Source organism: Borostomias antarcticus (genome assembly GCF_949987555.1).
Source record: "Borostomias antarcticus genome assembly, chromosome: 21".
Lineage (NCBI taxonomy): Eukaryota > Metazoa > Chordata > Actinopteri > Stomiiformes > Stomiidae > Borostomias > Borostomias antarcticus.
In genome coordinates this window covers 5740824-5763019 of record NC_140254.1, presented here as the reverse complement: position 1 = coordinate 5763019, position 22196 = coordinate 5740824, and the positions used below count along the sequence as shown (strand labels likewise).

Below are 22196 nucleotides of genomic sequence, written 5' to 3'. Positions count from 1 at the left end.
AACGCTCATTCGACTGGGATCTGCGGTCAACTTTGGGGTCATGAGTGAGTAACAGCATGTCCATCTCACCATACTATCTCGTACTACGACGACGACTTCTCCCACACTGGCTCAACAATCGTGCTCCGGTTCCAGTTCTGCTGATAGACGGATGGTGTTCAGATCCCCGGTGCTCCTGAACGTGTACAGCTCATTGTCCACCATCCTGCGGTCCTCGAAGCCCATGCTGTCCTGTCGGTCGATGGGGGTTCTGGGTCTGGATGGGACAAAGGTCTCCGACGGGTCCAAGTAGGATCTGTAACCATCCGGCTCCAGGTCGAGCTCCGGATCTGGGCCGGTCTCCGTGATGATGGGCGGTCCGTCGACCGGGCCGGTGAAGGTCCGGTAGGAGTCGACGGCCGGGCCCTGGAAGTGACCCTGTATGGTGTCCCCGTAGCCGTCGGAGTCCTGGAGCAGGTGTCCATAAACCATGGTGTCGTCGATGGAGGCGTAGACGTGGGATTCGTTGTCCGCCCGGGTCTTGGGGAACAACCCTTCACCTGGCAAGAAAATGTTCCCTTTACCGATGTAGATGGACGGCTCTTTGATCATGTTCCTCTTCTTCTTCCTGTTCAGAACAACAAATATAAAACAAATGTTAGAAAAATGTTTGAGTAGGACTCAAAAACAGTTTGTTTCGAGGTGCTCTTTGGATAAGGATATGTAGACATACGAGTCACAAAAAAGGTCTCCAAGGCACTCATGGTCATAGTAGGCTTAAAAACATGTCGCAGTTTCTAGTCTTCTATGTCCATGTCATGTTAATAAATGCATTTTAATTATTTTAAAGAGAGTGCCTTTGGGTCCTTTTTTGTAATTCATAAAACAAATGTTTTTTTTTGTATTCAAGCTGACATCCATACTAGACAAAAACTGCCAAGAGGCATAGCAGACGAATGTCAGAGGCATCAACGGACGTTCGTTTAGCAAACAGCCGAATCCTACTACTGTACGTGCACACAATCAGAAAACACGACACCGCCAGACAACAGAGACGACAACACAAAACACAGCAGCAGCTGACAGACACAACGTAAGGTGAGCTTACTTTATGACAACGCAGACGACAGCCAGCACTACGAGCATGAGCAGTAGCAGAGCTCCCACCGCGCCCAGGATGACGCTCAGCAGCAGCTCTGCAGAGAGATAGCACAGTGGGAAGATCAGCACACCTCTACAGGGGGTTAGGAACGGATTCAAAAGTGATGCGATATATAAAGTTGGGGTAAAGCGCTGCTCGTGAAGCGACGTGGCCCATAAACGGTCTCCCCTCCTTTCACAGGATCTTGTCTCGCTCATTTTCCTCTCAGCATTAGGATAGGCCTACTGGAATTAAACGGTTTAAACCTTTGGACAATTTCCGTAACCTACACAGACGACAACAGATCCAGGGCTAGCCTTCAATACTAATGACGCAATATGAAAAAAAGGTGCTTCTCACTGCTCTTCCTCTGCACGGTGATTTTAGTCAGCACGCTGAATTGTCGCTCTTCAGGCATGCAATTGGACATGTTGAGGTAGAAGCTCTCGGGCACCACCAGCTTGTCCTCAGCCTCCTCGTCCTCCCGCCGACTCAGCATCTCCTCCAGGGAGCCCAGCGTCTGCACCTTGATGCCGGTGTGCCTCTGCGCACACTTGGGCTGGCTGATGTTGAAGTGCAGGTCGGCCTGGTGGTGCTCCGGTAGCGAGACAACCCAGGAGACGGTGGAGAAGTCCTTCATGCCGCTGGGCCAGTTGGGGGTGCCAAGGAAGGCCGGAGCCCCCATCTTGGGGTTGACAGTGTATATGATGCTTTCTAGAAGGCAATACAAGTTTATTTGTAGAGCAGGTTTATTTGTATTTGCCTTGCAAGAAGGCAATTCAAAGCGCTTTACATAAGACATTAAAAGCATCAAGACAAAGTGCAAGAAACACTGTTTAGTTGAAGAAAGTTCCGGCACATCCAATCGTTGATTTGTTCAATGCACTTAATCAGTGCTTGTATGGGATTATAGTTCCCTGGTGATATGGTGGTATAAATGTGTGTGTCGTCTGCGTAGCTATGGTAACATATTTTGTTGTTTTCCATCATTTGAGCTAGTAGGAGCATAAATGTAAATGTTGAACAGAAGAGGCCCCAGAATGGAGCCTTGGGGAACTCCACAGGTCATTTTTGTCCACTCAGATTTGTAATTGCCCATAGACACAAAGTAGTCCCTGTCCTTCAAGTAGGATTTAAACCAGTCTAGCACTGTGCCAGAAATTCCCAGCCAGTTTTCCAGTCGGCCTAGTAATATGTTGTGGTCAACCGTGTCGAATGCAGCGCTGAGCTAATACTAAAAGAGTCTAAGACTGAAATTCTGCCATTGTCTATGTTTAAATGGATGTCACTGAAGACCTTAACAAGAGCAGTCTCGGTGCTGTTGTGTGGTCGAAATCCTGACTGGAAGATATCAAAACAATTATTTAGTGCCAGGAAGTTGTTCAGCTGTTGAAAAACTGCTTTTTCAATGATTTTACTTAAAAACGGGAGGTTTGATATGGGCCTATAATTGTTCATATGTGAGGTGTTTAGATTATTATTTTTTAAGAGTGGCTTGACGACTGCAGTTTTCAGGGTTTGTGGGAACACACCTGAAAGAAGAGATTGATTTACTACAAATTGTAAACCGAGTTAAATCAGTTAGAATCATTATTGAAAAAGCCTGTAGGCAGAATATCAAGGCAACAGGAGAAAGATTTCAGATATTGTATAATGTCCTCCAGGGTTTTTTGGCTGATCGGATAAAATTGTGTCATGGTATTGGTTTTGAGTGGACACTGGATAACACATATCCTGTACCTGATACGCAGGCACTGACTGCTTGTCTAATTTTCTGAATTAACTGTAAGAACTGTGTCAGTGAAGAATGAGGCAAATTAATTGCAGGCCCTGGTGGATAGAAGTTCAGAGGCTACTGACACAGGAGGGTTTGTTAGCCTATTGACAGTGGCAAACAAAGCACATGCATTATTATTGTTTTTGGTGATGTCAGAAAAGAAGGACTACCGTGCATTTCTCAGCTCCGAATTATAAATGCGAAGTCTCTCTTTGTAGATGTCATAATGAACATGGAGATATGTTCAAGAAGAGAGTAGTAGAGGTGAATTCATCATTAAAAACTTTTTGGGGAAATAACATTCCGAGTGGAATAATATAGGCTTTGTCTGCCCTCTTGTGGATCTTACATAAAGATAATATAGACTTCCAGTGGACATGTACAGACAACAGGCTGCTACCTAGAACACTGGGTCCAAATACTTTCAGATTCATCCAAAATATATCTGACAAAAAATTCTCATGGCCCAAGCATGAAATGCCACATAGATCACTAACCCACATGTTGTCAATCACATCCTGTAATTCATTCCAGATAGCTTTCTTACCTGAGATTTCCTCACTGAAAGTGACATTGAGGAAAGACTTGGGTGTCCTTTTTATATCCTTAACCCGGGCTGTGACCGACACATTGGAGTGGACCTGGACTTTACTGATGATGCCTTTAGGGCAGAAGTAGCCAACCGAAGCCCCGTCCCCCTCAGCTACATGCAGGGAGACCGTGTCATTGCACTCCTGGCCCGGTAGAGACTGGCGGAGGGACCCCTTGGGGGACTGCAGGTCCACAGTGGCGTCCTTGGGGATTTGGAGGTGCCAGGTGAAGCTGTGAAGAGGCATGGGGAGGCAGGAGTCCAGCGTGGGGATGACGAGGAGAGTCCCACTCACAGGACAGGAGGCCAGGCTCTGGCATGCTAAAAGTGACAAATGTCGACAATGGGATTGACACAAACACAAATGACAGAACTCAAATGTTTGTTATTAAATTAAAGTATATATTGTTCTCCGTAAAAAACTTGCATTATTACCCAGAGTTTGGCTGGCCGTCATATGTAGGTCTTGACTAGGACAGTCCAAGAAAGACAGGCTGGCTTTGTTCCCTGGCAACACAGTGATCTTCTCTGTGACCGCAGAGTCCTTCCGAATCTCGCAGTAGGGGTCGGAGCCCCTCTTCTCAATGTTGAGGGTCACCGCTTTCCTCTGGTCCGTCAGGTCCACTGTGCACAGAACTGGCAACGAAATACAAGTCGGACAGAAACAATAACTTACAGGGTACCAGGGGAAATGATTTCTGCAAGTGTCTAAAAAAATGGGTGTTTGAGAAGTTGTCACTGAGAGAGTTGCAAGACTACCACTATCAATATACAAGCCCAGAGTTGCTTTCGTAAGATTGGGATCCTTTAACACCGTGATACCAATAGAGCGCTCAAGAGTGATGTGTGTATAAGCGATTATGATCATATCCCAGTGTAAAACATGAGTATACAGTACCTGGATGTCCGCTCCTCATCACTGAGACCCTGAAGTTCAGAGTCAGCCCCGTCACCGTCCTGTTGGTCTTACAGTTCAGCAGCGACATGTTGAAGTTCCCCTGCCAGTGCGCTGGCTGGGGGTCCCACAGGGCCTTCCTGGAGGGCATCTTCTTGCCCACCTGGTGGTACTCCACGCTCACGTCGTTCTTCAGGCACTGAGGTTGGCTGAAATCCAGGAAGGTGACGGTGTAGTTGTGCATGCCTGGAACCACAAAGTCCCACCTCATCTTACCCTCATCGGGGAAGTCCCTGGGATAGTTGGCCGTCACCAGGTCTGTATCTGACACACCTCGAGGAAGGTCTACTTGGATTATGGCCATCACTAGAGGGAAAGAAAGTAAACTAAGGGTATATATAAATACTGCAAAAGTACAAAAATGGTTTGTAACGTTTGTAACATTTCAGAAGCAAGAAAGAAGCAAACCATAGTGTTATGGTGTTTTGGATATTATGGCAACTACTTCATGTAGAACAAGAACTGCTGAACAAACATTCACTCAATAGAATTCCTTCATCACTGCCAACATACTTACTATCAGTCTTTTGCCCAAGAGTGACCTTGAAGTCCAGCGGGTCCAGCTTCCTGTCCCCAGGGACCCGCAGGGCCACGCGGCCCTTGTACAGCACCTGGATCCTGGTTATGGCTCCGTCACGGCAGTAGGTCCCAATGGTGGCCGGCCCGGTGCGCTGGTAGGTGATGATGGTGTATGTGTGCTCGTCCAGGCAGCTCTCCAAGTTGGGAATCTGTCTCATCCCCGGTTCCGGGAAGTCCAACTGGAAGGTCCGGTCGGGAAGGACCTTCAGGTCCCAGGTGAATGTCCTGTTGAAGTCGGGGAAGAGGAAGGACTCGGTCTGGGCGATGTTGCCGCTGCAGGCCACCTCTGTGCAGTCTGCAGGAAAATTACACATGGTACAGTAGAGGTGAAGCCTGATTCGGTTGTGACTGATGGGGACGACACAAAAAGTGAGGTCTGCACATGTATTAACCTACTGCAAGGACACAAATCACTGAGCTGTGTATACTGCCGGCGGAACCGGAGGCCTAAGTTGGAATTAGCGCATTAAAGTCCATCAAGCCGGGTCTTTCGGCCTTTCCAAGCATTAGTCAAAGGGTGGACTAGGGTAGGAACAGTGAAATAAACTATTCTCTCAGATAGTTTTCTCAAGGAGTAGATGGTTCAATATGTCTGTTTAGGATAGAAACCAAAAGGTATGTCTGACAACAGTGAGAATCGATTCTTGTTAAAATAATATTTGAAGAGTCAGATAAGCACCTATCACAAAGGGTCATCTAGATCCTAGTGACTAAAAATAGCTATCACAAGTGGTGAGATGTTTTAGTATCACGAAAGGAATAGGATTCACTGTTCATAAGTCTTGGTAGTGAGAGTGGTGACCTTATTAAATTCGGATATTGTAGGATTCCGTATCAAACCAAAACCAGAACTAATTCAACCTTGAAACAGCTATAGGATAAAACTCTAAATTAATGTAGCTATAAGTAGCTTTTTAAGGTTACTTAGAATAACTAAAAAGGTGATAGTTATTCGAGACCAAGGTCACCGTGACAGGAATATCGCACCGGCGGTCCGTTGCGACAAATCCTCTCATTCTCACCAAGCGTTCCGTCCTACAATACTGACAATCCATCCTCGTTCAAGTCTACTGCCACATCACACAACTATACTGAATTATGATTTTATACAGAGAAGCTTCTTACCGATGTCCCTGTTAATCTCCACACTGAAGACATCTTGAGGACGGGGGCAGGTGAACTCCACTGAGGTGTTGCGGGGGTTGGTCAGAGTGAGCTCTTTGGACTCGCAGCTCTGCACGGGCCCCTCGCCTACACACACCTGGCACATCGAACCTTTGGTCTCCATGCTGATGATGACCCGGGTGTCAGGGTCAGGGGTTACAGAGATGGTTCTGCCCTCTGTGAAAAATCCCCAAAAAATAAGTTTTTTTTTTCTACACTGCAACATTCAACAGAATAATCATACAGTTGGACAAGAGGTATTTACCTATTATGTATATGATGCACTGTACAATTACACTATTTTATCAGCAAAGTTCAATATTCATGAAATGAATAGTCAAAAGACTCACGTTTTACCATTGGCTTGGCAGTAACCGTGAACACTGCAGTGTCCAGCTCTGCCCCCTGTGGGACCAGCAGGGTTACAGTGGATTGACCGGGCAGGTCCAGGTGAGACACAGGACCATTCTTACAGTAAGTCTGAGTTTGGACCTCTCCTTTCATATTGGTGCTATAGAAAGTGTACTGGTGACCATCCTGGCACTTGTCTGACCCAGTCATTTCCTGTAGTCCATCACCAGGGAAGTCCAGACCCAATACCGTCTTTTCCGAAACACTCAGGTCCCAGGTGAGAGTTCTGTTGAAATCTGGGAAGAGGTTGGACTGAGCTGCACCTGTAGTGGGGCTACAAGTGTCCGTAGTGCATTCTGGGTAAAGAAAAATAAAATAAAGGGAATGACAGCTATTAGGAGATATTGTTTACAGTTCAAATATACATCCTCCCTAATTTAATATTAATCTCAAAACAGAAGACAAAATGTAACCCTTGAAGTTATATGGATATATTGCAATACTTCTCTCTGAGAGTGCAATCCCAAATGCATCCCGTCCTCACCGATTTTCCTCTTGATCTCCACGCTGAAGACGTCTTGAGGCTGGATGCAGCTGAACTCCAGCGAAGTGTTCTGTGCGTTGCTCAGGGTCAGCTCTGTGGGATAGCAGGTAGGCTTGGGGCCCTCACCACTAGAACACACATTGCAATCAGGACCCTCGGGGCCCCTGCTGATGGTGACAACTGTTTTCGGGTCAGGGGTCACGGTCATCATTCGGCCCTCTGAGGTACATCAGGAAGAGAGAGAACTTTATTGCAGTGGAGGACGACCTATGTTATTGATGAGTTGCGTATGTTATGATCTATGTTATTGACTCTATGTGTGATGCTGTTATTGTCTGTCTGTTGAATATATCAGGTCCTTACTTTTAGGCTTGGGTTTGACATTGACTGAGAATATGACTGGGTCCACCACTCCCTCTGGGGGGACTCTCAGAGAGACTGTGGCTTGGCTGGGTAGATTTAAGTGGCCCACAGAACCAGCTCTGCAGTAGGTCTGAGTTTGGACATCCCCATTGGGTTGGGTTCTGTTCACAGTGTAGTGGTAGCCATCTTGACATGACTCTGACCCAGTCATCTCCTTCAGTCCATCACCAGGAAAGTCCAGACCCAAAACACTGTTATTGGGGGCTGTCAGGTCCCAGGTGAGAGTTCTGCTGAACTCTGGGAAGAGGTCGGTCTGAGTTGCACCTGTAGCAGGGCTGCAGGAGTCCGTGGTGCATTCTGGGGGAAATAACAATACATATATATGCATTTTATTTAGCATTTTCTGTGAAGCGCACTGTGTTGCCTCCGTGTATGAAATGTGCTATACAAATACATTTTGCTTTTATTTCATTTTTGAACTAATAGTTCAGAAGAGAAAAGAAGGATGACCAAACAAAACCAGTTTTGATATTGTACAGTACTTGCCTGGAAGTCAGACTTCCTCGAACAAAAATAAATTAAAAAAACTTGCGAGGAAGTCTGGTTTCCATGGTATTGTACCACTACAGCCTCAGGGTAGTTGGATTCAATAAAACTTGCCACAGCAATTTCCATGTTGGGAATTTGTCAGTGCATTACGCATCAGTATTGCTGCCTTCCACTCTCAATTGCATCTCTCTGGGTTTGATCTTAGGTCATTTAACCAATGAGTTAGTTGAACCAATTCAACTTTGGTTACATTAACAACACCAATGACAACATTACAAGCAACTGGCCCAACCAACAAGATAGGGGATCTTCTGTACAATATCTCTCACTCTCGACTCAAATGTACTGTACCTATTTGCCCGGTGATCTGGATGTTGAAGGCACTGTGAGACGGCTGGGAGCAGTTGAAGAGCAAGGTGACGTCCTCATCGGGCACCAGGGTCAGAGAGGAGTGACAGTTGGTCTGGGTGTCGTTCTTGCCGCTGACTGTGCACACGCCACAATGCTCCGTGGGAAGAGTCGTGGACACTGTCACCGTGGTGCCTTTGTCAGGGTGGACCGTCACGCGCAGACATTCTGAGGGAACAGATCACTTAGATGGGAGGTTGTTTAATTGACAGCTGAAAGTACTAAAGTAAAACACTATCTCATCCTGATGGGAAAAGCTGTGTTTTTGAAGCTTTGACCTTCTCATTTTACAGAACAGTATGTAACATAAGGAAATGTACAGTAAATAACCCTAACGCTATTGCCCCATAACCTGAGTTTCATTGCCGTTCCAATTATTTGAGCCAGGAAGCAGGCTTGGATCTATTCACATGTTGGAACTCGAGGTCCGTGGAGTATTGCACAAATTCTGACAAGAAAACAAGACAGCATATCCCCTCTCAGAATCTAGTTCACGCTAAAATAAAAATCTAAAGAAAAGGGAAGCGCAGTTATGAACATAGTGGTGTCCAATGACGACCGAGGAACATTATGTCCAAACCTAATACTGCACAGTCCAATTTCCTTTGTCTTCTTTAATAAATATCAGATTAAAAAACAGCATTGTTAATGTAGAGAAACACTAGTGAGACTGGTGATGATGGAGAACATTCTCCAAACCTAATTTGGGCTTTGGAGGGAGACTCAACATACAGCCCAGTTTCCTCTTAATAGGCCTACTTACAGTACATCCCAGTTTTCACTGTCAGGTAGATAACGTAGACGAACACTAATGAGACTTGTGATGAAGCTTGTGTAAACAGTTTGGCTCACCTGTGTGTGAATATGTACTCTGGACAGAACTGGGAGTCTTATCAAAGCCTTTATGTTACAGTTAAAAGGGGTTTTCAAAGTGTAAGGAGAACCTGTTTGGTCTCTCTAACTGCATGGGTAGCTATTGCCTGTATGTTATTTGAGCCCTTTGTGCCCCTGCACACCTCTATCTCAGAGAGACTCCACCTTACATGTTGGACTTGTAAAGTTTAAATATATCCATTGTGGCTACAGCTGGGGATAAAGGATGATTATGTTATGGTGGACTTTCTATTGGTAGTCTTCAGTGAGAAAAAATGGCCCTTGTAGTAAGTACACCCACAAAACCGGAGGGAATTCTTGACATCACAGAGCTTGCAGTGACTTGAACATGACACAGAACAATATGACAACAAGAGTTTGCCTTGTACTGTTGCCTATGGAACTCAGTAAAAGGTCTTCTATAGCCACATACAGTATACAGCACAACACCTCCCATACAGCTGTAGCAATCGTGTGTCAGGAGGGGCAACTACTGTTAATGTTTCTGTTAAAATGCTGTAGAGAAGATCATTTAGGATGTTTACTTGCTTACATTAATAGTGCATTAAAAGTGGAGTGTTCAGTGAAGTGTAGCCTATAGTGTTTAGGGAAGATCACATTAATCACTAAACATAAAAAGCCCAACCATTCTACTACTAACACTTGATTATGGCAGGTCAGAAAGCAATGATTTTCTGCAGTTGTCAGCTTGAGACATGAATCATCTGAAATCTGCTTTGGCCTCAAGATTCATAAAACAGACTGTTGGTTAATGATTAATGAGGTCATGCTTGTGGGCTTCGTTATGAATGTTTATTGTAGCCTACCCTCTGAATACAAAGGGTTATGGTAGAGCCATGGTAGAGAGGTATATCAGAGCTGAAGGTGATTGGACCATCCTTTCACTATGTCAAGCAGGGGCTTGAGAGTAGGCTATGGGTTTCAAAACAACCAGTGTCAACCGTTTTCCCCCTCAGACCATTCATATAAGAAAAATAGTCACAGATGCTCCCATATTATGCGGTAGGCCTATTTCACAGTGTATCATCACACGTTCCTAAAATAGGCATAGGTGAGCTATAATGAATTCTCCACCCACAGCACGCTGAGCTGCATCGCCAGCTGGCAGCTGATATGTATAGAGATGATTAAAAACCACAAAATGTAGTAGAAATAATAATATCAAGCTTAAATGTGGCATCATATTCTGTCGTTTGCAACATGAACCCCGACGCCTGCATTGTTTGAAAGATTTTCTCACCTGAAAGGTTGAAGAGCAGTGAAGTTAGAATTCCCAGTAGCGCTGGAGCGCAAATTCTGGTGAGCCGCATGTTGAGTGAATAATCGGATTGATTTAATTTCTATAAACTACCGTCTAGTTCTCAAACCTACGGACTTTGCATGCTTGACAAAATCCCACCTTAAACCGTTCCGATAGCAGTGACAGCGACTTCCTGGTTACGCCGAGGAGGGTGTGTAACATAGGTTACCTGTCGAAACCTGACGGATGCCGTAACTTGCACCTTACAGCCGATAGGGAGATGAAGGTGTAGCCCCATCGGATTCCCATCTGTGCTTGCCCTACTTTTATCAAGTAACGTCCAGACACGACAAGAGTTTATTTGCATCACTGGAATTTCGTGTTGGAGGCACACTGTGGTCCTCGAGATAATAAATGTAATCTAAATGTAATAACTAAATTATTTATTTTCTTCTGTGAAATAAAAAGGTTAGACCAATCAGACAAAGCAGGCTATGCGTACAAAATAGGGGAAATATGTATTTTTGAATGATATGCCTGATAGACTGTATGGGCATGTAATTTAAATGAAACTGCAGGTAGATTTGTGAAATTATATTTCATCTGAATCCTCTAATATTGTGAATACCCACAGATGTCTTAAGACATCATCTTGTCTCCACATGCCTTCTGATCATGCTAGCATTCCTAAAACAGTGCCTCAGGGCAAAACGTCCAACCAACTACAAAACTACATTAGCACACCCTCTCTGACATGCAAGAATGGTGAAACCAGTTTGACAGCCAAGTGTGGGTGTTTTTGTGGCTGGAGATTGTCTTGACAAAAGGCCGCTTAGGAAGTTTAAGCATGAAATGAAATATTTCTTATCCATGTCTGTCAAGTTGCCAAATGCAAAACATTGTAAGGAATTGTACAATCCCCAACTAACTCATTTTATAATCTACCGAGGAATTGTGGTAATGGTTAAAAAGAAGAAAGTCTAGAGGCAACACAAGAGGGCAGCATCACACTAATGAATGGCATTTGATCCTTCAAGAGGTCTAGTCTGGTTCCCTATCATACTGTAAAACGAATAATCAGAGCAAGTGATCCAAAGCTCTAGCAAGTTATCTGCCTTCCTGAGAAAATGCTGAACTTTGACATAATTAATTACAGGACCTCAAGTGGTTCTTTAATCACCACCCACCCTTGTGAACACGCAGGGGAAAACATGCAGACTCTGCACAGAGAGGCCCAGGAGATACCCCACTGAGTTCCTGACAACCCTGGGGAGAACATCCCCAATGCCGACCCAGGACCTTCTTGCTGTGAGACAACTGTGATAAGTACTTTGCCACTGTGCCACTTAAAGCTCACATGCCTCATAAAGCCCCCTCCCCCTTCTCTCTCTTCTTCCCAAAAGTCAAAAACAAAAGTCCCTATGGCAGATGGTCTCGTCTGTCCTCCCTCAGCAAGCCTGTCTCCCTGTAGTTCAGGAGTCATGTGAGTGAGTCAGAGGGCTAGGCGAGCTGGCCCCCTGGAGAGACTAACCTCAAACCCCTCTGAGCTGCTGTAAGCCCAGACAGGGCTCCCCTTACAGTCTGCACAACACACAAAATTAGAAGAGACTGTCTGACAGAGGAGATGGAAGCCCAGTCAAGCACTGACCTCTACTTTGGTAAGGGAGATATTCAAGGTGCTACATTCATTTTCAAATTAATCAGATTAAATCTGCAGGGTTAGTGAAGTTAATATAGTGAATTGTAAGTAGCCTATTTCGTACTACACCTGTGGTGATAGGCGATGACACTGCATGTTGAGTGTTCCTGGCTGATCCTCACTGTTTACAAAATGAGCACAGTCCATGCTCCAATTTGCTTTAATTTGCTAATCATAGAAGCATGAAAATCGTATATGCCTTCTGGGGTAGTACATGGTATAGGATTATATATTTTTATGTAGGCTACTCTATTATGGTACTTTAACAGCTCAAGATAGCTCTGCAGCTAATGTGTGTGTGTGTGTGTGTGTGTGTGTGTGTGTGTGTGTGTGTGTGTGTGTGTGTGTGTGTGTGTGTGTGTGTGTGTGTGTGTGTGTGTGTGTGGTTTCTATAAGGATCAGGTGTCAGTGTGTTGCAGTTGATAATGCAGAACATGCTGGAGTTGAGGGGATACTGAAATAAACTGACTTGGTCATTCTCTTGCTTGGTGTGCTGTGTATATTGTGTGTGGTCCGCCATTTCCAGGATGCTGTGTGAGGTGCAGTAAGGGAGTTTATGGCATCGGTCAGGCTTGTAAAGCTATGGGAGAGCTATTCCATGACACCTGTTTCACCTGCAGTGCTTGTAGTAAGTATTCTTAATACAGCCCATCTATAAGAGAGGTGTGACTATTCAGAGCCGACTCTTCATTTCCCAATCCTCCTTAAATATACCATCTATCCCCTATCTAATCTCCCTCTTCTCTCTGTCACGCTCAGGTCAAAAGCTGCGAGGCAGGCCATTCTACTCTATGTCTGGAAGAGTCTTCTGTGAAGATGACTTCTTGGTAAGTATTTATTCAAGGTGTTTAAGTGGATATAACACTGAAGTTGTGATTCCTTGTGGAATTAAGCAAGCATAATGGACATAAATGGAAGAAAATATTCCTCCATTCCTCTATTCACATTTTTGGCAGTACGCAGGTGTCCATCCATACCCAGAAATCTGCAATGCCTGTGGACATTTAATTATTATGGACACGGTAAGTTTATTCAGAGGAATTAAAAATGTGTGTGTGTGTGTGTGTGTGTGTGTGTGTGTGTGTGTGTGTGTGTGTGTGTAAACACATTTGACCACTTGCCTCTCCTGCCCATGCAGATCCTACAGGCTCTTGGGAAGTCCTACCATCCAGAGTGCTTCTGCTGTGTCCTCTGTAAAGAGAACATGGAAGGCAGACCTTTCACTGTTGACAGTAAAAATAAGGTTTACTGTGTCAGAGATTACCACAAGTGAGTGTTTTTCACCAACACAATGGATCATTCCATAACACACCCTTGAATCAATACCAACGCCCTGCTTTAGACACACCCTCACAACAGTCACACAATCCTATCATACATGTTCTGTTCTCTATTCCATCTCATTCACACCTATTTTATTTACAGAGTTCTGGCACCTAGCTGTGCGGCTTGCAGACAGCCCATTTTGCCATCAGAGGTTTGCTATTATTTCTTAACTCACAAGAGCGTTTCCATTCGTGTTTCTTATCTCTGTAACCTCTCTGTGCAATTTCTCCTCAGGGATTAATAAAGTAGGCTGCCTACATAGCATACCTGCGTCTCTTTCTTAAATAGTGTGGGGTTGTTTCCTGGCCTCATTAACAAAAACAATATGAAAAGCCTTTATAAACAAATATGTTTTAAGGTTTTAATTTGTTTATTTGTCTGCTCTACCCATTCAGGGATCCAGAGAGTCCATCCAGATAGTGTCCTTGGATAGGAGCTACCATGTGGAGTGCTATCATGGGGAAGTCAATCTGCTCTGAGAAGCAGGGGATGTGGACAATATGTTGGCTGCTGCCGAGCTGAACTGTCTTTATGAGCATTCAGTTGGCCTATCATTTGTCATCTGTTTGTTTCATATCTGTAAAGGATGGGGTATTTCTCTTAATAGAATAAAGTCTTCCAAATAACGCTCTTTGCCTATTTGTTGTGAACATATCTGAAGTGAAATACCCCAAAACCAACTGTGAAAATGTATTAGGCTACCTCTCCCATCATTTATGTTTCATCAGCCAGACCCTATTGTGGGAAAGTTTTCGGGATTCGAGCTTCTTAGCCTACTGACTGTAGCCTAGTTTGTGTTTAGGCTACCCCCCAAACACACATTAACAGCGACACCCTGTGTTAATATTCCTACCTACAATTTCATAACATCCCGGAAGAATCGAGACACAAGTCAAGTGTCTTGATGAAGAAAAAACGAGTGGTGAAACTGAATCATGGCTCGTGGACCGACAATCTGCATCTTGGCGCTGATGAACTTTGTTTTCGTTTTTATAACCGGTTCAGACTTTGTTCGCTTCATTTCTTTTCGAGCTATTTACCATAACATCACGGGAGAAACGACACTCTGTCAAGGTTGGTGTGGTCACTTCAAATTTCATGCATAACGTTATTTGCCAGTGTATTGCGATGTTGCAACTCGCACATTCCTTAACTAGAGAGTTGTATAGACACTATGAGAAACTAGTGCTGTTACTGGGTAGCCTATATGTAAACAGGTTCATTAACCATGTCAAGCGTATATTTGCAAATGTTTATTTGATACACTGAACGCTTTGCCATCGCCATAATCACTCAGTATAAACTTTTATCAGGGTTTTTCCACTTTTAATTTACGCGCGTGGTCAAAGGCGCATGTGCAACCTGTATGTCTCATCGCCCGGCTAGCTCAGTCGGTAGAGCATGAGACTCTTAATCTCAGGGTCGTGGGTTCGAGCCCCACGTTGGGCGTAGCGTTTTTTCTTTTGTAGTAACTACAATGAAGAACAGAGTAATGGAGAGTGTGAATATCAAGAAATGAAACTTAAAATTAAGCCTGTAACATAACAGTAACTCCTTTTTCATAGACTCTATACCATGGTCAGCTGCCTTGAGGGACAGTTCTGTGCTCAGGTCCATTGGTGTGGATGTGGGTCTGCTGGCTCTGTTCACTGCCCAGCACAGCCTGTTGGCCTGGCATCCAGTCAAGCAGGCTTGTCAGTCTGTCCTGGGGGTACTCAATCGGGCGGCATACTGCTCCTCCACCGCCCTGGCTCTCCAGGTAACGCCCGCCCGCACGCACAAGTAGACAGGTGTCAGGTGCTTGTCAATATCGGGTCCTCTGACTTGCCATGACCAACTGTCATAAACACCCCTTTAGCTAAGCTACGCCACCGAATAGATAGAGAGTAGCACGGGAGGCAATATACTGAGTGAGTTTAACCAATTCAACTCAGTTACACTTGCAGGCTGTAAATTAAAGTTCTCTCTCTCTCTCTCTCTCTCTCTCTCTCTCTTTCTCTCTCTCTCCTTCTACTACTACTATTCCTCTGCCTCATCCCTGTTTGAAGATCCTGATGCGTTTCTGGCAGCCCGTGACTGAGGCCCCCTGTGTGTGGGCGGTGCGTCATGCACCCTGGAACACCTGGTTTCCATTGATCTGTTTCGCCCTCCACTTCCTGTGCTGGGCCATCATCTGCAGCATCCTGATGATCTTTGACTACCCAGAACTACTGGGCATCAAGCAGGTAGATACTCTCACACCCTCACCCAACCTCTGTTACATTTAACCACTGTGGAATCAAGCTGCACACCCAACAGCGCTTCCTGTGTTATGTTAATCACATCTGTCTATCACCGTCTATCACACAAAAATTAAACCGCTCCTCGCTGTCATCACACCTAAACCTGTCCAGCGTAGCTGTTTGTATTTCAAATTCCTCAGAACCAACGCTGATTGGCGAGATCGTTTTCTGATCTGGCCAAACGGATCTCTATGGAGAGTATCCAGACTGATTTGCGAGAGAAACCGAATGAGCTCTCAAAATCAGGATGGTCTCACAAGGCTAACCCTAACCCTGTACTCATACAGAAATATCACACATCTCTGGATTAGGCTAGTCTATGTGTTTCTCTTTGACCTTGTGCCAAAACTCTTAAGTGGTGGGAAATTCCAATGAAATTAATCAAATGAAATCCAAATGAAATTATTCATCGCAGCAGAACAGGGATTATGATTATCATCTCTATAAATAGTCAGTGATTACATTTATTCCTTTTCTCCTTCTCTCTCTCTCTCTCTCTCTCTGTCTCTCTCTCTCTCTCTCTCTCTCTCTCTCAGGTCTATTATGAGTGTCTGGGTTTGGGTGACCCCCTGTCTCTGAAGTCCCCCCGTGCCCAGCGTCTCTTCGCCCACCTCCGTCATCCCGTGTGTCTGGAGCTGGGGGTGGTGCTGTGGCTCCTCCCGGCCCTCTCCCTGGATAGGCTGCTGCTGGCAGGGACACTGTCTGCCTACCTGGCTCTGGCCCACTCCCTGGATAAACAGGACCTTGCCTACCTCAGGGTCCAGCTCAACAGCAAACTGCAGCTCTTCTCTCTACCACCAGGGGGCAGTGATCAGGCTCACAACAACCACAAGCAAGAATAGCAGTGTAGCCCTAAAAATCGAGTAGCTTACTCTCCGAGTCTCCTGGGGCGTTGAAGGGAATTATACAGGGCTACAAAGGGTTAGGGTTAAACACCCAGTTCTTTATTAAGGGATACGGCAGATACGGCAGTCCTACAACATAGCCAAAACGCTCAGACCTGAGAACACGTTCTTCTCCACCGCCTAACAGGTGTGTACCCCCAATTCAAGTCCCCAGGGGGCTCTCTACTGTAGGAACTAACATATCTCGAAGGGGAATAAGTGTGGATGTAACTCTATCCAAAATAATAAAATACAAACTCACAAAATAATGAAAATACAAATGTAGTAAATAATCAATGATAGACAACACTACCAAATAATGAAATACAATAATTATCCAGGGTTACAGTCTTCCCCGGCTACAAAAAGAAACGTCCTCGTTTCAGGAACCATTAGTTCTAGAGAGTTGTACTCAAAGTCACAGAGAAAATAAATAAATACACAAGACTGAAACAAGGTAATGATCCAGGTAGTGCAGTATGCAGGAAACAAACATATAACATAACCCTAATTGACCACAAACACCATCACCTCCTAAACCCCATAAACATGAGCAAAAATGAATAAAGAAAACAACCATCATGAAAATACTGAAAAAGCATGTATGGGAAAAACAACCCGTAATGTGGAGGACATATGAACAGTCCATACAGTTATCACCCATTAAGTAACAAAATCCCTGAACCTGGAGGGTGTCCTCACCACACGACCACCCCGGGTAGCTCTAGGCAGCACAGGGGCAGGTGGGGGCACCTCGGCACAATCAGAAAATCCCGGGGACAGAGAGGGGCAAGGACCGGGATTAGAGACAGGCTCCGGCAAAGGCTGAGGTTGGGCAGCTAGGTGTGGATGTGCAATCCCGTGGGCAGGAGTAGGCTGTCTCCCAGTCCTGGTAGGCACGTAAGGGGGGGTTGGAGGGCAACAGGGCAAAGCTCCTGATAATGCATTGAAGGGAAGTAAGCTAGGGGCTTCAGCGCTATTACGATCAACCTGCGCCAGTGACTGGGGAGAGTCGGCAGGTAAGTCAGATAGTGAGCCTTTGTACGTCTTCAGGCGATTGTGGTGAACAACCCACTTCCGTGACTGAGCCCTGCTTGGGTCTGTGATCTCATAGGTCACACCTGGACTATCGTCCTTGTCCATCCTCCTCAGAATCTTAAACGGTCCTTTCCATCTGGGGGCAAGCTTGTTCTGTCTTTGAGCTGGATCATCCAGGAGCACTAGATCACCTTCCTTGTGTGGATGAAACACCATCTTTTTGTCATACTGGTGCTTCTGGCACAGTTTAGATGCAGTGGACTGTGCAGCAGCTTCCTTGAAAGCATGAGACAGACGCGTGCTCAGGTCACTGGCATAAGCTGCCGGCGTGCCTGGTGTAGAGCATGTTATAGCAGGACCACAGTTCAGGAGGATGTCTACTGGTAAGTTGGGCTCTCTCCCATGAGCCAGGAAGAAGGGCGAGAACCCGGTACTGGAGTGGATACTGGAGTTGTAGGCTAGTTCCACTTGAGGCAGGTATTTGTCCCATTCACCACCACTCTGATACATGTACTTCGCAAGTTGGTCCTTCAAGGTTCTGTTCAGTCTTTCGACCATGCCATCCGATTGTGCGTGATACGGCGAGGTGCGCGTCTTTTCGATGCCAAGTAAGGTGCACAGCTGTTTGATCAAGTCAGACTCGAACTGTCTACCCTGGTCAGTATGGATGGATTCAGGAATGCCGTGTTGCCGGATGTAATCTTCAAAGATGCGCTGTGCGACCGTGGTGGCTCGCTGATCAGGTAGAGGGTAGAGATTGACGAAGCGGGTGAAATAGTCCACGACCACTAAAACATACCTATTCCCTTGTGAGGTAACAGGTAACTCTGTAATGTCGGCAGCAATCTTCTGGAATGGTCTGACTGAGTGAATGGACTGCAATGGAGCTCGTTCCTGAGGATTCGGAGAACTGCGTGATTGACATGGTAAGCACTCTGCACAGAATTTGTGAATGTCACGGGACATGAAAGGCCAATAACAGATTTGCCTAGCTCTAAGCAAAGTGCGCTCTGCACCTAAATGGCCACTAAACTGTTCTCCATGCAGACTCTTCAAAGCTGTGGGAATGAGAGCGTCAGGCAGGACTACTTGGTAAGTATGTGCGGAGTGAGCCGACTGTTTAACTCTACGACACAATATACCATTCACAATTGACAACTTAGGGAAATCATGCCAGAGTTTCTTTAAAGTGGCAGGAGACCGTTTGAGTTTTCCAAGAGGAGGCCTGTTGCCTTCCTCTTTCCATAACCTGACTGTACCCAGACAGAAATCAGCCTGTTGTTGGGCCTCAAGTTCCACTAGATTAATGGACAATGTGGGGCTGGTATCTGGGACTGAGGTGCTCTCGATGCCTTGCCTTTGAACAGGAGGGGGCACTGTTGCTGGCGGCTCTGAACTGGCCCTGACACACTGCACTGCTTCCATGCGTTGCTCAGGAGAGCTGGGTCGCCTAGACATGGAATCTGCATTATCATGTCGCTTGCCCTCCCGGTGAACGATCATGAAGTCAAAGACATCCAGTTCGAGTATCCAGCGTGTTCTTCTACCGGTTGGATCATTGTCAACAGCGGCCTTCTTCAGACTCAGCAGAGGCTTATGGTCAGTGATGATGCTGAATGAGGTTCCACTCAGAAAATGTTTGAAGTGTCGCACTGACCATACCACAGCCCACAACTCACGGTCGTAGGTGGACCATTTTCTCTCTGAGGGGGTGAGAGTGTGACTGGCGTATGCTATGACACGTTCCTTCTTGTCGTGAATCTGGGAAAGCACTGAGCCGATGCAATCTTGTGAGGCATCTGTGTATAACAGGAACGGCTGCGTGAAAACCGGATGAGCCACGATAGGAGGATTGGTGAGGGCGTGCTTCAGTGACTGGAAAGCATCCTCGCATTCCATGGACCATTTGAAAACTGCACCTTTGTGTGTGAGAGCATGGAGGGGAGAGGCAAGAGCAGAGAAATTCCTAATGAACCTCCTATAGTAGGAGCACAGACCCACAAAGGCTCTCACTTCAGTGGTAGTCCTGGGAACTGGCCAGTTCCGGACCTTGTCCAGATTCTTCAGGTCGGGCTGAAGACCTTGGCGAGATATCACATGACCTAGGAAAGACACCTGGCTGTGAGCGATGTGACATTTACTAGGTTTAAGCTTAAGACCCGCAGAACGGAAACGGCTGAAAACTTCCTCAAGGCTCTTGACATGTTCAGTGAAAGTCCGGCTAAACACTAGCACATCATCGAGGTAGATCAGACACTCTTTCCAATGGAGACCACGGAGCACCAACTCCATAAGCCGCTGGAAAGTAGGTGGGGCGTTTGTCAAACCCATCGGCATCACAGTGAACTGGTATAAGGCACTACCGGTACTGAATGCGGTTTTCTCCCTGTCCTGTGGATCAAGCTCAACCTGCCAATATCCACATGATAAATCCATTGTACTGAACCAACATGCACCCGACAAGCTATCCAATGCCTCTGCTGGGCGTGGCAAGGGGTATGAATCCTTGACAGTGACTGCATTCAGTTTCCTAAAGTCCACGCAAAATCTGTAACTGTTGTCTTTCTTTTTAACTAAAACGACAGGGGATGACCATGGGCTACAACTTTCTTCAATGAGGTCTTGAGAAAGGAGCTGTTCAACTTGCCTGTCTAGTTCAGCTCGCATGCGGGGCGATGTTCGGTAAGCACGTTGTTTGACAGGCTGAGCATCTTCTGTACGAATGCTATGCTTGACTACATCAGTATGGCCATAATCCTGGTCATGGGCACTGAACACATCAGAATACTGGCAAATCAGAGTTTCTAACTGTTGTCGTTGTTCACTGTCCAGTGCTGACAGATTTAAATCCACCTTAGGTAGTGACTGAGGCTCCCTCTGTGTCTGCACTTGAGCTACTGTAGGCTCCACCATAGAGAACTCCTCACCTTTCTGACTGACTAACGAATGAACCTCTCCCAGCCTAGTGTTACATGGCACATGACAATCAGCATTTGTGGGATTCATGACACGAATATAAACTAGACCTTTCTTTACAGGGGTCACTGTGCGTGCTACAAGAAGACCGGGCACAGTTTGGGTTTCAGGCTCTAGGAGACCAGTATAGTTGCATGTGAGCTCTGGCTCACCCACAGGGGACTGAACTTTGGCCACAATGTTCATCATTGACATGGCAGGGACATGAATGGGTGCTAATGTCACAGCGCTACATTTCAGTGGGGCAGTGTGTTGTAAACATAACAGGGGGACAGTCCAGTTCCAAAGTTTCAGATGCTTCTCTCTTAGGTCGATTACAGCATGATGTTTGTTGAGAAAATCCCAACCTAGGATAAATGACTGAGTAGCATTCCTAACTACATGGACATCATGGCTAAAGACTTCCTCCCCAAGTCTAATGGTAATGGTAAGCATACCAAGAGTGTCAAGATATTCACCAGTGACTGACTTTGCTAGGAGGTAAGACTTTTGAATGGGCTTGTTCATGAGGGAAGGGATTGACATTCTTAATGTTTCACTTATCAATGAAATTCCTGAGCCGGTGTCTAGGAAAGCTTGGACTGCAGTATTCTCAATGACAGCAAATACATAGGATACAGGAATGTCAGTAGTTACTAGTTCAGTATGTCGTTTGGGCCTGTTCTCAGAAGCAGCAGACACTTGGCCCTCAGTACCTGCTACCAGTCGTTTCCCTCCTCATCGTGGAAGCTGACGTGATGAGGCGGCCACTCTCGTGAAGAACCAGGGCTGTGTGATCTGCTGGATGCAGGCATGCTGGTGTGACGGGGCGCCTCTCGATGATCTGGATGACGGTAGGAAGGGCTGTCATAGCGTCGGTGGTCCGGACTCTGGCGACGGTAGTGATCCCGGCGGGTGGGGGAGTAGTACCCCTCCGGTCGACGAGGAGATGATGACGGTGACGGTGAGTAGTGCCGTCCACGGTAGTCAGGCGAGTGATTGCGGCCGGAGGAAACAGCATGAGACGAGGAGCGATACTGGTGAGACCTGGGAGTGTGTGCACGCCTCTCTGGAGATGAATGTGGAGAGGGGCCACGCATGTCTCCACCACGCTGCGATCTGGACCAATCAGGTGAGGAATGTCTCTGTCTGGGGAAATCAGCTTGATGACCACTTGAAGCAGGATCACGCTGTCCCTTCAACTGACTCACTTCCAGTCTGAGAGCTTTAACATCAGATGTCAGCTGTTTGACGGCAGACATGAGTTCAGACGACTTATCTGAGTTGGAAAAAGTCTTTGTGGACACCATCGCTGAGAGCTGGCCACCTTGGGACGAGGTAGCAGACGTGCTCGGCATAGGTGTCATGTGGCTCGCATGATATGGAGGGCCAATCCTGAGAGCTTCTTGCGCACGTTCACATTGACATGCAATGACCAGGGCTTCTTCTAGGCTTGTGGCCCCATGCTCATGGCACTTT

General features: G+C 46.1%; 2 protein-coding genes across 2 annotated transcripts; one reads left to right on the top strand and one right to left on the bottom strand.

The window, feature by feature from the left end:
- Positions 1-111: 111 nt before the first annotated feature.
- On the bottom strand, positions 112-10603 carry cdcp1b (CUB domain containing protein 1b; the record flags this gene model as incomplete). Its single annotated transcript, XM_084455579.1, has 13 exons — positions 112-607; positions 1088-1175; positions 1481-1834; positions 3445-3807; positions 3922-4122; positions 4385-4747; positions 4959-5315; positions 6146-6361; positions 6535-6891; positions 7080-7207; positions 7646-7799; positions 8343-8567; positions 10534-10603. 13 exons carry the CDS (start codon positions 10601-10603, stop codon positions 112-114), a joined length of 3372 nt encoding a protein of 1123 aa, XP_084311705.1.
- A 3890-nt stretch (positions 10604-14493) lies between these two features.
- nrm (nurim) lies at positions 14494-16682 on the top strand (the record flags this gene model as incomplete). Its single annotated transcript, XM_084455578.1, has 4 exons — positions 14494-14632; positions 15124-15317; positions 15607-15783; positions 16377-16682. 4 exons carry the CDS (start codon positions 14494-14496, stop codon positions 16680-16682), a joined length of 816 nt encoding a protein of 271 aa, XP_084311704.1.
- Positions 16683-22196: the final 5514 nt, after the last annotated feature.